The sequence below is a fragment of the Dromiciops gliroides genome, chromosome 2 (genome assembly GCF_019393635.1).
Source record: "Dromiciops gliroides isolate mDroGli1 chromosome 2, mDroGli1.pri, whole genome shotgun sequence".
Classification (NCBI taxonomy): Eukaryota; Metazoa; Chordata; class Mammalia; order Microbiotheria; family Microbiotheriidae; genus Dromiciops; species Dromiciops gliroides.
The window spans coordinates 462,290,484-462,306,853 of NC_057862.1; the positions used below are offsets into that span (position 1 = coordinate 462,290,484).

General features: G+C 40.4%; 1 protein-coding gene across 20 annotated transcripts in view; it reads left to right on the forward strand.

The window, feature by feature from the left end:
• The first annotated feature begins 265 nt into the window (after positions 1-265).
• ZMYND8 (zinc finger MYND-type containing 8) overlaps positions 266-16,370 on the forward strand; it is a 117,662-nt gene continuing 101,557 nt past the window's right edge. For 7 of the 20 annotated variants that reach the window (XM_043983184.1, XM_043983187.1, XM_043983197.1 and 4 more), the window contains exons 1-2: positions 266-372; positions 9,857-9,927. In XM_043983184.1, coding sequence (XP_043839119.1) covers positions 359-372; positions 9,857-9,927 — 85 coding nt within the window. In that variant the 5' untranslated portion in view covers positions 266-358. Of the gene's footprint in view, positions 373-549; positions 797-1,318; positions 1,464-4,242; positions 4,437-5,139; positions 5,462-9,182; positions 9,296-9,856; positions 9,928-16,370 lie in introns of those variants that run through there. The other 13 variants (XM_043983181.1, XM_043983183.1, XM_043983182.1 and 10 more) reach the window with 11 other exon arrangements.

Below are 16,370 nucleotides of genomic sequence, written 5' to 3' on the forward strand. Positions count from 1 at the left end.
GATTGGGTCAGGCTGGCCCAAGGCTCTTTCCTCAGCTCAGAAATCTAATGAGGGTGTGGACGAAGTTGGTTCGGGGCTGCTTTCCCAAGTTTCCCTTGCTGAAAAAGGCCTAGCTTAGCCTGTCTTTTTCTATGCACAGGATGGCTCCTGCTCACCAGGGCTGCACAAAGATAATCGCTCAGGAAGTGTTTCAGCCAATCCCCTGAAGCTTTACATTCAGATTTACCGCAGGAGCCAATCCAGGATTAGCTTTTATTAGGAAGACAGATCATCAAGCTGAAGTGCCAAACCCTTTCTGTGTGAGGGCTAGTGCCTGTCCTCCATGTTTTATAAGTATTGACATAACACTGTGTTAACAATGCATCCACAGAGGTAAGCCTTACTTTTTACCATTTTTTTTTCTCTGAGACATATGAATTGTGGGTTAACAGTTTGATTCTCTGGGATTTGTCGAGCAAAACTCACCCCACAGCACTTTATTAAGTTGCAGCTGTTTAAATGTGCTTTCTTGGGTCACATGGTCAGTAGCCATTAGCCATATCTTTATTTTTCAAACTGGCCAAACCTTGGCATACCTACTCTTTCACCAGGGGATGGGGCTTCTTTAGAGTGTCTCCAGGTTCTGGTATTCCAAAGAAGCTTTCTCTCTCTGAGCAGTGTGGCTGTACTATTGTCTCTGGCTCACATGCCTGCTAGGGGAGAAAATGGAAGGTGAGGGAGCAGATGCATTTAACTACCCTACAGGGAGCCTAGGAAGGCAGACAGCAGACCAGGCAAGTTTACCTTTCCAAACTGGGTAAGGAATAGCTAAACTCACTTCTGTCTATGAGAATCTGGGCTTGGGGAGAAACCTTGGCATCAGCAGAAAGGGCTAATGACAGATTTTAACTATTGGGCCTAGGTGTTTGGTATGCTTCATCCTTTCTGTAATACAGTGCATCTTAACTTGAAATGGGTTATCAAATATTTCCTTCCTTACAGTCCAACAGTGTGTTCTCCTTCTGAAGAGCAGCCTGGAGACAAAATGTTTCTAAAAAGTCTTCCTTCTGGTCTTTGGAGAGTTTTCTAGGGGCTTAGGGGTAAGGGGGTGGGAATAGCCAACAACAGCATGCAGAAATAAAGTAATAAATCTGAAGAAATGACTTATTAAAAAAAATCCTTAGCCTTCTTCTCTTGCATGATTAAGTGGAATAATGTATCTTTTTATCTTTGCTTCTTCCCCCCTCCCCCCTTTACACTGTATCCTCCTCAGCCCTCTGCTGTGGAGGGCAGAGGAAGAAAATCATGTGTGGCTCATGACAGACAGCATTACATGTTGTTGAGTGTGTGTATGTGTGTGTCTCTGTGTGTTTTTAATACTACGTAACTCTTTCAAAAATTTCCTTTTTGATCAATTCCCAATCTGCCAGCCTGGTTCTATCTTCTTAACTGGAAAAATGAGACGGTTGCATGCACCCTGGTTGGTAAGTAAGCAGTGCCCTGGGATGTGGACATTTTTAATAGTTTTCAAAACATTTTTGGATTTTAACAGGGGGGTAGTTAGTGCAGCAGGTGAGGAGGGCACTGTTGGGGGCTAGGCACAAATGAAGAGCATTGAAACAATGTCTATTTTTAAGTGACTTGTGCATGTAAACTGTGGTAGTTTGAGTACAGGGTTTTTTTTTTTTTTTTGATAACCTGCTCCTAAGATTGAAGCTTATACTTCCTGTTTACCCCCGGCCAGCAAAAAAAAAAAAATGTTCTACTTACTGTGTTACTAGACCCTTAATTGGTGTGTATGGAGGTTAGAGCTCACTATAGTAGTTCTTCTTGCTTATGAGATGTAATGAAAGTTTTAGTCCTCAGCAGTATCTTCCTCTTAAACACTGGAAAGGGGCTTATGTTGTTCCTTATGTTTTAAGATGTTATATGCGGTGTGAAATGCCATCCAGGACAAAACCTCCTTTACTTCAGGAACTGACCTTGAACAGATTATGTACTTTTATTCCAAGTTGGACCTACACATCTGTATGTATGCATGTTTCTTCCCAGTTGTTGGCGGTTTTTTTTTTTTTTGCCACATTTTTCTTATGCTAATGGGGTACTTAGGAGTTGCAAGGGGAAAAAAAACCAGATTGCTTAATGTGTCTCTCTCCAGAATTTCTCTAGGAAGTTCTTTCTGTAAATTTCTAGTCTGGAAAACCATCTAGTATGACTTTGCAAATGCTTGTTTTGTGATCAGTTATTGTTTCATGCCAACTTAATGAATAAAAGAATCCCCTTTTTTTTTAGTTTCCTGCAACCCACACCTTTAGCTCCAACTGAAAAGCTCATTTAATGAGGAGAAATGTACCAGATTGTAAGTTGATAAAAGAATGTTCAAACACAGACCAGCATCTTAAGAAAGTTAAGGGCACAGAGTGCTATGGTCTTGAGTGATTTTTGCAGTGCATAAAGTCAAAGCAAGTACAACCCAGAAGTAAGTTCAGACACTTAACTGCTTTCTTTGTTCTTACCTAATTGTTTTAAATGCAAATGATATCTTAAGGCACGTCACCTTCCTTAGAATCTACATACAGCTAGATGCCTCTATGGCAACCAGCAGCAGGATTTGGAGAACTAAACATTAACTAACGTTCTGTATGTTTCATGTAAGAAAGCTAGGGCAAGGGAGATGTAATCGAAAAGCTTGCATTAAAATGGCTCCCACAGGTTTTGTTAAAGGAAGGATCTGTTTCAAATATCCAGCCTCACACTCACTGCTGACTGAAGTCTACAGCCTCGAACAAGTTGTCCTTGTCCTTCGAACTGAGACCACAGCATCGTGAGTCTGCTGAAGTTTCCTATTTTTAATTACTTAAATATAATTCTTTAATAGTTTACAAAAAAAAAAATAAATGTCTGCATTGCAGCAAGATGTCTGAGACTAGGTAGGGACAGCAGTGCTGTCTCACAGAACAGCCCAATCAGGATTCTCCAAGCAGCCTTTGGACCAATCGCTGCTGAGGGTAGGTTAAAGATTGACAATTGCAGTGGCTAGACTGAGAGGCCCTTCTGGAAACTTCTACCATCTTTGTTTCATCTAAGTAAAGCAACTAAGCCAAGCTGAAGAATTTCATATAGTTAGTGTGCTTTGTCCAGGTATAACGTTCTATCTATTGTCCTGTTTAGAGAATGAGAATGAGAAACAGCAGCAGGAGAGTATGTCATGTACAGGGCAGGCTGCCCTGCACTGTAAGAAACAAACTCAAGCAAACTAGCTTTTATTTCTTCTCTCCCAGACTTTAAAGGTGTGATTTCCTGTAGCTGAAAGATTAGGTGTGCAGATCATTGCAGGGGGAAAAAAAGTAACTGGTTGTATTAGGCTACACAGAAAATGGCCAAGGTTCTGGTGTAACTAGAACTTAATTGTACATAATCACTATGTAAACTTTCTACCAAAGGGTTATTCTGATTGTTCAGGTTGAATATGATTAGCCAGTTGGTGCCAAGTCCACTCACTTTTATAATTAGCTTCCTAAAGATTTGGGCAGAAAGATCGAAATAAAGGGCCTCCTGGATTATAAATTAGGGATGAACACAATAGCTTTGTTGTTTAAATTAAACAAAACATCTTCCTTTCATAAGCTGAGGAGACACTGGTTCAGAGCTTTACTAAATAGGGCTAGGGGGAAATGAGTCACTTCTTGAAAGTGATGACAGTCACACAGAAACCCAGAAGGAAAAGGTAGGTTTATCATAGAAACCACTTCAAATATGTGATCTCTTTGTTTTCTTTCTCTTTCTGTGGCAAAGGAGGTTCTGGTATCCGAGATCTCCCTTATACCCTCTGTTGACATTGAGTAAGGCATATTCCCAGGGAGGCTTTACCTTTCCACTAGGGAGATTTAGTATATTAAAAAAAAAATTAGAGACCCTTCTATTAGTGTTTCCTTCCTTCCTTCCTTCCTTCCTTCCTTCCTTCCTTCCTTCCTTCCTTCCTTCCTTCCTTCCTTCCTTCCTTCCTTCCTTCCTTCCTTCCTTCCTTCCTTCCTTCCTTCCTTCCTTCCTTCCTCCCTCCTTATTTCCTTCCTTCCTTCTTTCCTTCCTTCCTTCCTTCCTCTTTCTCCCTTAAAAAATTTTTTTTTTAAAAGAGGCTTTGCCCTTTGGCTTTCAATTGCTCAGCCAGGCTGCAATTTTTCTTCCCTCTCAACCACCACTTCATCCCTGACTCCCCACCCCCATTTTCATTAATGGCCAACAAGCATGTAGTAGCCATGTGAAGGAGACCTGAAGCTATGGCAGCAGGAAGACAAGCAGTGCCCATGCAGGCTGCCCAAGCCCTGCAATGCTAGGGTGACAGGCTCTGGGAAGTGCCCTCTTTCCTCCCTTGGAGCTAAGAGCAGTCACCCTGGAGTTTCAGCTAGCCACATAAAGGAATGTTGAGGTCATTCTCAAGCCTGCTTTCTCCAGAAACGGTAAAGCGTGCATTATCCACTCTTAGGGTACGAGTTTGTCCCCCAAACTGGGTTTAGAAACCTATTGTTAATTCTGAGTGAACTGTCGAAAATCTTATTTGTGAGTATGCTTGGCATGGACATGTTTCTTATTATTTTTTTCTCTTTAATGCAGATTCAGATTGTGTCTCTTTTAACTGTTGTGGCACCAGTTGTTAATTAACTGTGTCACTATTTTATCAGCAGCATCAAAACATGCATCATCCTTTTCGCATTGATATTTCTGATATATACATATAGACATACAGACATACATGCATACTACATAATGTGCACACATATAAATATAATATTTCTTTGTAGGAATGATTGCTTCAGAACTTGGGGGTTTCTGCAGAGGTTTTAGGTAATAAACAACCTGTTTATTTTGCCTGGGCCTCAGTTGAAGGAATCTCTTAGCTTGCAGAGCTTTTCAGATCATGGACTAGACTTCAAACACTTTCATTTTACTATTCCTCTTGGCCTGCTGAGCTATTTTCTAATGTACTTTGTGGGGGGGAATGAACCGTTTTAGTACACATTTGAAATTCTTGGCTATTTGCTGTTGTACTGATCCTGCCTAATTTTCTTTTGCATACTGTTTTTGCCATGGAGTCTTGATATAATTACTAACCTTTTAACCCCTTAACTGGATTTATGCTTTTTCAGGGGCTCAGAACAAGAGGCTTCATCACCCAGCTGTGTGGTGAGGGGTCAGGCTTTCCTTAGTAACCTGTGACTTCACAAACTGCCTTGTCATTATTTGTCTGTTCTCAGCTAAATGCTTGGTTGTCAGGAATCCTTTGGTCCTCTTTTCCCATTCCTGAGACTTAGAAGATGACTTGGAAAATAGCATTGGTGTTTAAACGAGAGATAGAATTATTGAATAAACTGCTACCATTTTAGCCACAGTGAGTGCAGGAATGAGGCATTGCAGGGCTGCCAGACGCCATTTTAAGAATCCTGCATGAGTAGCATAGCTACCGATGGGTATGAGGCTGTTATAGGTGAGTGCTTATACAAAGCTGCAATTTATTCAGTCATGGCATGCTAACCTTTCCTCCTCACCCCCAACTTCGATTAATTGCAGATTTTGAGAATCATGGTATATATGTGCTGTTCACTCTTGTAATTAGAGGGAATGGAGGAAGGAATTATTTTGGGGGGAAGATAGACAAATTAGTATTTTTAATGAAAACAACAAGAAGAACAAAGATCTTTCAGAGGGCATGAATTTTGACCTTGAATTAGTATGATTCTTGTGGGGGAGGACCAAAATCTTGTGCTTGTTTGTTGGTGTGACTTTCCAGATCGGTCAGATAGTCTTGGTTAAATGTCAAGGTGATAGGGGGCATTTTGGGAAATGAAATAACTGGATATTGTGTGCATCTAGGCATTTTCTGTCCAGAGGGGGTGGGGAGGGTAGGAAGCCTGTTTTATTCCTCAGATGTATTGAGGACATACTTGGGAATTATCATCTTGCATGGGTACCTCAGAATTATTACCAAGAAAGAATAAAAGCAGACCCTAAGACATGTAGCAGTTCATCTGCAACTTTTAAAAAAATTGTTCTTTGCAGCTAAAGCAGGTTAAGATGCAAGTGTAGATATGGTCATCCTTGTGCATTGGGTGAGGAATATTGTTATTGCAGGGATTGAATGCTTTTGGCTTTATTTGTTGTCATTGTGTCTTGTTTAAATTGTCTGAAATGTAACTGTGAGATAGATACACAAACCAAGTCACCAATATTAAGGTAAATCAGCAATGCCATTTCTGAGGGAGAAAAACTCTTGAACAGAAGTCAGATAAGTTCATAGTGAATTTTCCCTTTTAGCCTGAAAATGAGTGACTTGTCATCTTTCTGCACCTTTGCCTACTACTGTTCTCTGCTTTTTCCTTACTCATAAACTGGATTACAAAATAAGGTTAGCTTATTGAGCAGCGCCTGTTTGTTTCTTTGTTTTTTATTTTGCAGTTTATTCTGTCCAGGGAGCAGCAGCTCACTATTGGGAAAGCTCCACCATGTTGTCAGTGGCTATTTATTATGTGTGCAGTCCAGCTAATGGCAGGAGTGATAGCAGCACGATTTCAGATGCCACTGCCTTTTAAAAAAAATCATCCTGTTCATTTAGCCTGCTTTTCAAGGAATTGAAATGTTCTCAGTGTGAATGCACAAAGATGCAGGATGCATTCAGACAGATTCTAGGGAATTCTTAGGAGAGATTCAGATCTGAGCCTTAGACTTATTCTATAAAAGACCATAGTTGGTTCAGCATTAAACCAAAATGAGAGCACTGATGCAGAAAAAGGAAGCCTCTTAAGATGTGGCTGTGTAAAATGACTAATTTTGTTTCCCAGTCATTGTAAATCAAGTGTTTTCCTTAACTATGGTTGCTCTACCATTTCATTTAGTTTGTATGTGTATATTTGCCATCTGAAACAATATGTTTTTCTCTGAGAAAGATAGTTTTCAGAATTATTGTACTTATCTTTTGCTAGAAGAAAGCTTGTGGTGATATTACTAATGTTGGGATATGTAGAACAGCATAACTTTCTTTCCCCCAACCAGAATTGATTATTTTAAACTGCAGCAGATAGCAAATAGGTAACTAGGTCACATTTTTAAGCCTCTTACCAGCATTCTTACTTAGGATATCCAGTTTTCTTGGGCTGAAACAAGCCAAATTATTGTTCTTTTGAATTCATTCCCTGTAATCAATATACCTTTGGAATCCCCCCCCCTTTTTTTTGTGTGTGTGGTCACTGAGGAAATGGTTATGACTCTTATTTGCAATTGTTTCTTCTACTGCATGTTTTGGTTAAATAGTTCTTTCTTAAAGTTCTATCATTCAAAACATCTGATCAGTTTCAAGAAGTTTAGTGTTTTGTATAGGGTTTTAGTGGAATTCTAGAATTGTTAAGGAAAGGCCAAAATTGCTTATTTTGTTTTGTTTTTTGAAATTAACCATCCATCCATCATGTGCTAGAAGCACTAGAAATTGATTATATTTTATTTTCAGCCACCCTAGGCAAGAAAACAAATCATCAGATTGCAAAGCCCATGTGTCAGGGGGTGAGTGTATTTCCAAGTGTAGAATGTGTATTTCTTTAGTTCTCAGGATGCAAGGTAAAAAGTATTAATGTGAAAATCATCTTCAGACATCACTGTTACATGATGTTGAAGCTGGAATGCTTCATTCCATTGAAAACTATCTGGGAAAACATATCAATCATTTGTTTTTAAAAAGGGAGTTCATGAATTTTATAACTTGTAATTAAATCCTTTGAAGCACAGGTATGTACAAATGAAATAATGATTGGGATGGTGAAATCTGAGTAGGACAAAGCTTTGTTACTGTAATTCAGACTTGATTCAGAATGTCCTTCCCTTTTTTCCAGTTTTTAATTTTTCTGCTCACTATTCTAAAATGCTGAATCATAGGTCTGTGAGGACCTCTTCATAATTTCTTCCTATCTTCTATCTCCTCCATTGTCTCTTCACTTCCCCACCTTCATCTTGTCCTATGCAGTATCCTGGTGTCCATGTATTGGAGGGAGGAGATATATCTATACCCTTTTTGTATATATTATTCACAGAATCCTAAGATTTGGAAGAGACCTCAGACGAAGAATCTTCGAGGTGGACAGGACCTTAGAACAAAGAGATAGAAGGCACATTATGGATAATTTAGTCAAATCCCTACCCAAATTAGGGATTTCCTCCACATCCTATTGGACATGTAGGCCAACCTTTGCTTGTAGACCTTCGGGTGATGGAGAGTTAGTTCATTATTTCCCATGGCAGCCCATTCCTTTGTTGGACAGCTCTGATTATTAGGAAGTTCCTCCTTATTGTTTCAGCTTTTTATTCTTGTATTATCTGAACCTTGGCCCTTGCCTTGTATATCCTATATAGTTCCAGTGTAGTTGGCTGCAAGACAAAAAGGATAGCTTAATCCTGACATGTATTCCCTAGTCAGGTGATTGCCCTGGGTCTGATTCTCTTCTGAATGCATTTTTTTGTTGTTGTCATTTTGAAGTGTTAAATTGTTTTGTTGTTGTTGTTGTTTTTTTAATACTGAATCAAAACCTGATGTATATGGTCTCGGAGGAATTAAGAAAAAAAAATCAGAGGCTGCCCAGAGTAACAGAAAGAGAACTAGAGACCTGGGCTCTATTCCTGGCTCTGCCATTCACCAGCTGTGTGACCTTGGGCCTCATATTTTCTCCTTTGTAAAATGAGGAGACTGAACTAGATGATCTTTACTATGTTCTATGTTCAAAGGTCCCTTCCAACTCAGACATCCTGTGTTCCACGGGCCCTTCCAGCTCTGACATTCTATTTTTTCTATTCAGTTTCAAAATGAATTTCTGGAGATGAAAAGGCTGGTATTTAAATAATTTGCCTGTATGAGACTATAAAAAAGAAAATATTTTGTGTAGTTTTAGGGCTTGAAGTGGAAAAAGAAAGGAACTCACCTGCTTTCCTCATCAACCCTGAATAATCTGGGCAAGGAGAGGGGTTGAGTGGATTAGGGCGAGGAAAAGATGGGGGAAAGGGAAGGCGAGGGGGAGGGGAAGGAGGAAAGAAAGGAGGGACAGTTTACTGCAGTTTGCACCTGCTTAGTAGGGGAGGATGGGAATGAAATCTGCCCAGGAGGAGGAACACTGCTTCTCCTCTCTCCTCCCCTCCCCCTTCCAAATAATTGTTCCTTATTCTTGTTTGGTGGTGGAGGATAATTGCTCACAGCTTGAAAGAAAGAATATTGATCACTACCTCCTAGTTTCACTGGACTGGGAGGTTCTATTGCTTACAACTACAGCTGGTTCCTTGAGTATTCGTAAGACAGGGCATTCATTTCTCATCGGTTACCTACATTTTTCCATTTTGCGAATTTATTATTATTTTTTCTGCTCCCTCCCTCTGAGGGATGTTGTCAGGTTTGGATAATTAATGTCTTAGAAGAACTTAGAGCTCCTTAAGGAAAGGTTCCATTAAAGACAAGTTTGCATTGATATGCTTTTATGCAAAACAATATTCTGGGCTCTCTCTGCTCTTTATAGGGCCAGTGCAAATCTGCTCTCCCCAAGCTCCATTGTAACAATTGGACACTTGGTATCTAGCTGAGTAGTATTGGAAACGGGTTATCCGAAAAGTTACTTTGAGTATTTTTAACATAATATGCCCGCCTCTAATGCTAATAGGATAATTTTGATAAACAAAACCAAACCTCATAAATTCTAGTAAAGTCTAATCATTAAACTCAAGTGAATGTTTAAAGGTGGTGGGGTGTACTGTGTGAGATGTCTTAAGTCCAATTAGTTGGGCCACTTTAGCCTTTTTAATTGTTTCTGTTTCTGTTTGGTATGTCTAAATGTGAAAATGATTTGCTCTATTTCAGCTTGGCTGAAGAGGAGATAAAGGCAGAACAGGAGGTGGTAGAGGGCATGGATATCTCTACTCGATCAAAAGGTAAGTAAGATCCCCTGGCTCATTGATGGGCTTTGGGAATGTTAGGCTAGTTGCTGTTTAAGAGCAGAGGAGAATTTGGAATTGCTTTTGTGGTTGAAAAGCAGTGACTCCCCAAGCTGTAGCTGCAGGACCAGTCAGATTTCAGATTTGGCTCTGAGGATGAACCTAATTTGGAGGGAAATGACTTCCTCAGATTTCTTTTTGCATGTTTTACCTTGGTGGGCTTTTCTGTTTCTCAGTGTCTATTTGTAGGTATTTTGTGGCGCATGGAGAGAGGACTGAGTGACTTGGAGTCAGGAGAACTGGCCATCTTAGCTATGAGCTGTGTGACCGCGGGCAGGTCTCAGTTTCCTCATTTGTAAGATGAGAGGGTTGTACTGGATCATCCTTAAGGCCATCTCCTGCTCTAAATCTTTGAATTCTGTGCTCTTGTGGACTCTGACATTTGCTAGGTATTTGACCTTAGGACGTCACTTTGTCCTCTCTAAGGAGGAGTGGAACTGTTGGACTGGACTGTTACAAGGAATGTGCTTTGAGTCTTAAGGCTTTTGGGAACCTGAATTTCTATTGTTCTATCTCCTCTTTATAGACCATCACCTTTTGTACTTGATCACCTTTGGAAATTAGAATATAAATAAAACTGGCTAAAATCTGGCCAGGGGCACTCTTGCTGCTTTCATTTTCAAACTAGGGATCTTTGGAATTGCAAAAGGAGGAGGAAGTTGGTGTGCCACCTTAGAAAGTGGTAGCTTCTATCTTGGGACTGAAAAGAAACTTAGTGTTTGTTGGCAGCCTGAGGCCAATTCTTGTGTCAAGGACAAATTTTAATAAAACTTATAACTAGAACATTGTTTCCTTTCCAAATTCTGCATTGACCCAAGAAGATTGACTATTGGGCAGGCCCTCTCTTTTTACTCTTGGTGTTGGAAAACAGCAAGTAGAATTTATGACCTTTATGACCTCAGCTTCCCCCTAAAGAGAAATATCTATTCCTTTCCTTTGAGTGAAGGGACTTAGAGATGGATTGTCACCCTAGCATTCTTTCAATAGTTTGGTCGATGATTGTTGTAACTCTTTTCTCCTAGCTTAATTGTCCTGGGTTAAAAGAAGGGGATTTATTCATTCAGTGATTCAATGGGTCTTTATGACTAGGGAGTTTCTTTGCTAGGTATTTTGGGCAAAGACTAGAGGGGAGAGGATAATCTGCTGTCTGTGCTTAAGTGGTTTAGAAGAAGCATTTAAAAAGCACCTACTATGGGCCAGCTTTTGTGTTGGGCATTGGAAATACAAAAAATAAACTAATAATAGCTAGCTTTTTTTCTAGTAATTTAAGGTTTCATTTTATTCTCATAACAATTCTGGCAGGTAGGTGTCTCCATTGATAACAGATTAGGAAATCAAGACTAAGGGGCAGCAAGGTGGCACAGTGGATAAAACACTGGCTCTGGAGTCAGGAGGACCCGAGTTCAAATATGACCTCAGACACTTAACACTTACTAGTTGTGTGACCCTGGGCAAGTCACTTAACCCCATTGCCTTACCCCTGCGGGCCCCCCCCAATAAGTAATGTATAGGAAACCAAGACAAGTAGCAGTTCAGTGACTTGTTCAGGGTCACATAGCTAATAAGTGTCTTAAGGCTAGATTTGAATTCAGGTCTTTCTGACTTCAGTCAGTGCTTTATTCATTGTAACACTTACTTCCTCTAGGGATAGTGTCTGTTCTCAAGTAGTTTATGTCTGTCTTCAGTGAGACTGTAAACTCCCTAAATAGCTGTGTGGAAAATTATTTTGGCACTTGAGTAGACAATGGCTTAGTGAGAGGAGAGACTGGAAATCAGGAGACCAATTAGGAGGCTGTTGTAATTGTCTAGGAGAGGTGTGAGGGGGTGGCTAGAAAGGGGAAGAGGAGGTGAGAGATGCTGTGGGGGAAGAATGGACAAGGCTTAACAACTGATTTTATATGAAGGGTTAGGGTGAGGGAGAGGGAGGGGTCAGGGATGATTGCCACAGAGAACCTGGGGGACCTGGAAGGATGATGGCATCCTTGTCAGTATAGAGGGTCGAGTCTGGCATTTGGGAGGGTGAAGATAATGAGCTGTTCTGGGCAAGGTTGAGCTAGAATTTCCTAAGGGACATCCAGATTGTAATAACCAGCAGGGAGTTTCATGGTTTCATAGATTTAGAGCTAAAAGGGCCCTTAGTGTGTTGGTAAAGGATTAGATTTCAGGAGAGAGACAGAAAGAGACAAAGAGAAGAGAGGGGGAGATAGCATAGTAAGGGCAAGGGGACTGTGCCTGTGGAAATGAAAAGGTAAACAAAATTTTTATGGGGCAATATCCGACTAAGGGGTAAGGGAGTAGTGGTACTGATGTTAGGGGTCATGAATCAAGAAAAAGGTTGTCACTATGGGTTGGAAGACTTAATGGAAGACATGGAACTTAACCTGGGCTTTGAAGGAAGCCTAAGATTCAGATAGGTGGGGATGGGCAAAGGCATTTCAGGTGGGATGAGGGGAGTGGTATAAATTACCAAGGTAGGAATGCACATATGTTTAAGTCCACAAGCTGGCTAGAGCCAGGGATTTATTTGCATAGGTGAATAGTGAGGGAAAACGGTTTGGATGTGGTTGTAAAGACATGTCAAGTTGGAACTATGGGAGTTATTGAGGGTTTGCGAACAGAGGAGAGAGGGATGTGGTAAAAGAAACATCTTTAAAAGTTTATAATGTGTTGGGCAAGATGGGGTATTGGGAATTAGAGGAGGAGAAATTGGAGCAAGAGAGACTAGGTAAGAGGCTATTGTACAATTCTGGGCAAGATAGAATGGGAATCTGAACAGGAAAAGAGAAAGGGGCTGAGATGAAAACCAGAACAATTAGGAAAGACAAGAGTGTGGCTTATTTCAAGGATCCTTAATTTATTGTCATGGTATTCTCTTCATGGGTACTAATGACAACCCTTTTATGACTCAGACAATTTTCAGGAGTAGTCATCACCAAAAAATTCACCCAAATAGGGATGAGCCTCTTTGAAAAGAAATAGCAAGTTGTACATAATTGATTTGTCGTTTCATGTGCAATCATCTTTTTTTATTATGCTGTATTATGAAAATGCTTGTTTTATTCCATAAATTATTTAATTTTTTAAATAAAAAAATAACTGGGTCTAAATTCAAATATGTTCCATGTTGGTAGGTTTGGCCAGATGTTATACTTTGAGAGTATGGCCCCGTAGTGGAAAGAGTGCTGCTGGATTTAGAGTCAGCGAACTTGGGTTCAAATTTTGGCACCTCTCCCTTCTTATTTTCTGGGAGACATGGAGTCAGTTGAATAACCTTTTTGAGCTCCAGCTTAATTATCTGTAAAACAAAGGGATTGAATTAAATAAGCTCTGGTCCCTTTCAGCTCAACATTTATCTTAACAGACTTTGGCAATGATCCTCTGATCTCCCCACCATGAGGTAGTATCAGAGAAAGCCGTTAATGGGGGAGGCTGCTGGCAGAAAGATGATAATGATGATTTCTCAACAAACGGAGACTGGGAGAAGGAAGTTCCATAATGGAGAATGAGTTTTCCTTTTTTCTTAAAAAGAAAGCCGCATCACTTACTTAGGCACTGACTGCTCTTTTCCAAAGTGATGATATTCTGAGGATCCTCTAAAAGAGAGCTCCTTTGAATCTTCTTCAGTTGGTTAGGGCAAGGAGACCCTTTCTCCTTTCTCACCATTAGGAGAATTACTTAAGCTGGGAAATACTCCAGCTGTCTCTTCATTATCCTACCCTGCCTGCAAGGTCCAGGTACCACCTGCTAAAGGTTTTACTTTCCTTCCCCATCCCCTGTTGCCTGAGACTTTTCACTGGGGGCACCTACTGACCTACCTTTTTATCACTTTTTACTGAACTCCTTGTTCCCTTCCTAACAGCTCACAGTCCTTGAAAGCTTCTGGTAAGGACTCATATAACAAAAGGATTCTCCCCATTGACAGCAAGGAACACTGCCTTCTGGGATATCTGCCTCATGGAACTGGCTCCAGTCTAAGAGCTGGGAGGGGGAGGGGTGTGTGTGGGGAAGTTATTATCGCAACTCTATGTTGTTTGTCTCCTCCTGGCCAAGTGCCCTTTCTGACCAGAGAATATCCTGGACTGTCAGAATTACAAAATGTTAGAACTGGAATGGATCTCAGAAGTTGTCAGTTCCAACTGTCTCATTTTATATAGGAGGAAACCGAGGATCAGAAGTTTTAGGTGATTTACCCAAGGTCACATTGGCAATAAGGGGCAGGGCTGAGATTTGAACTGCTGCCTTCTGACTCCACTGTATAACTGTTAGTGCTGTAAAGGCTGTTAGTGATCATCACTGGTTTTATAAAGTCAGGAACTAAGGTCAGGAGAGAGGAAGATGCTTGAATGGCAAACTACATGACCGATTCTTAGGTTAGGTAGGTAGGAGCCTGGCAGTGGTATCAGATAAGGTGGTTGCATTGGCTATAGCTATCTCTGGAAATAGTAGCCTTATATTAAGTTCAGCTCTTAGCTGTCTGCCACTTAAAGACCAACCATGGACTCCCTTGTCTTCTGCTTTCCCCAGGACAAGGCAGCTGGATGCTTCCTTATGCATCAGGACTATGGGAATCTCTTATATGTTTATATGAATTTATTTTGGGGGAAAATATATTATTGGTCTGGAAATTAATCCTGAGGATTGGTTGGTGGCCAATTTTTTTTTTTTTGGGCAGGGCAATGAGGGTTAAGAGACTTGCCAAGTGTCTAAGGTCAGATTTGAACTCAGTTCCTCCTGAATCCAGGACCAGTGCTTTATCTACTGCTCCACCTAGCTGCCCTGGCCATGTTCTTTGTTTTATGGAAGAACTTTAGGTTTTAGGATGCCCTGAATTTGGTAAAATTGCAGGCAGATTTTCTTTACTTATGGTTTCTAACTTTATTATTTGTCAGTCAGACCCCAAGGTGTGGTTCTCTTCCCCCATCCACGTCACCTTTTTAATTGATGAATTTCCAGGTATATATTATCAAATGGACTTTCTTGATGTTCCGTCAGCCTTTGGAATTGATCTCTACTTTAGTTTAGGGTGGTTATGGCATGTGGGTTTTCCTGGGATATATAGCTAACTTTGTCTTGAGATGAAACAGGGACTCTCTCCTTTTTCTCCAAGATGCCAAATGCTAATCACACCAGTGACTACAGTAGAGCAGTGATTATAAGAAAGCTTCTATCTCAAGTCAGATCAGATTCCCAGAAGCATACCAAGGAACATATTGCTCTGTAAGGGAAAGAGCATTGCTCTGGGTCACAGGTGACTGGAATTCCAAGCCCAAACGTGTCCTAGTTAGCGTGATCTTGGAAAAGCATTTTGGCCTCTTCCTTCGTAAAATGTGTGGTGGGTGGACTAGATGAACTTGGAAGATCCTTCAAGCTCACAACAGCCAGTGGTGATACCTGGATACCTAGAAGAGTGACAAAAATTATGGTTCTCCTATTTCTTCTATTTCCATCTTGATACTTGCCTGCAAGTATCTCATCACAGTCATTGCATCATGTGAATGTTCAGAAAGCAGTTGCCAAGGCAGAAACCCATTTAAAAAAATCAGGGGAAATTTCTGACTCGGGCCCCACCCTGAGCACAAGGAAATGAACCACCTGGAACTAAGATGTAGATGTAAAAACCAAAAATATAACATATTTATAAACCAGGAACAATGTTGTTGACGCTCAAAATTTGCTGGGGTCTAGATCTGCTTTAAGAGATGAAAATCACATCAGAGTATACACAATTACAGCAATTTGCTAAGTGGCCTCCAACTTTAATTAGCACAGGATGTGAGTTCTAATTGTTATATGTAAATGAAAGTGTCATCTCACAAAAGGGTTGTTTATAAAGGAGACAGTGAGATATATACCTTGTATCAGTTTCCCAGGAAAAGCACTTAGTTAAGAGGCTGCTAACAAATGGGTTCTTTCATTCCCCATTCCCCCAAACAATCTTTTCAACAAAATAAACCATAATTCCATTAATGGGGGCTTTGAAATTTCTGGGAATTCTTCAATTAAAAACAAGTAGCAGAATTTAAAATATAATTTTATGTATATATTCCCGTGACCATAGCCACATCTTTCATTATTAAGCACACCAAGGTTTGGATAGCTATACAATGAGAAATAACATAAGAAATTTAAAGCTGGAAGGGACTTTAGAGGTCATTTACACCAACCCCCTCATTTTTTTTTTAAAGTGAGGCAATTGGGGTTAAGTGACTTGCCCAAGGTCACACAGCTAGTAAGTGTCAAGTGTCTGAGGTCGGATTTGAACTCAGGTCCTCCTGACTCCAGGGCTGGTGCTCTGTCGACTCCTAGCTGCTCCCCAACCCCCTCATTTTAAAAAAACAATATTTATTTTGAATTTAACAAGTACCAAAACAAAGAACACT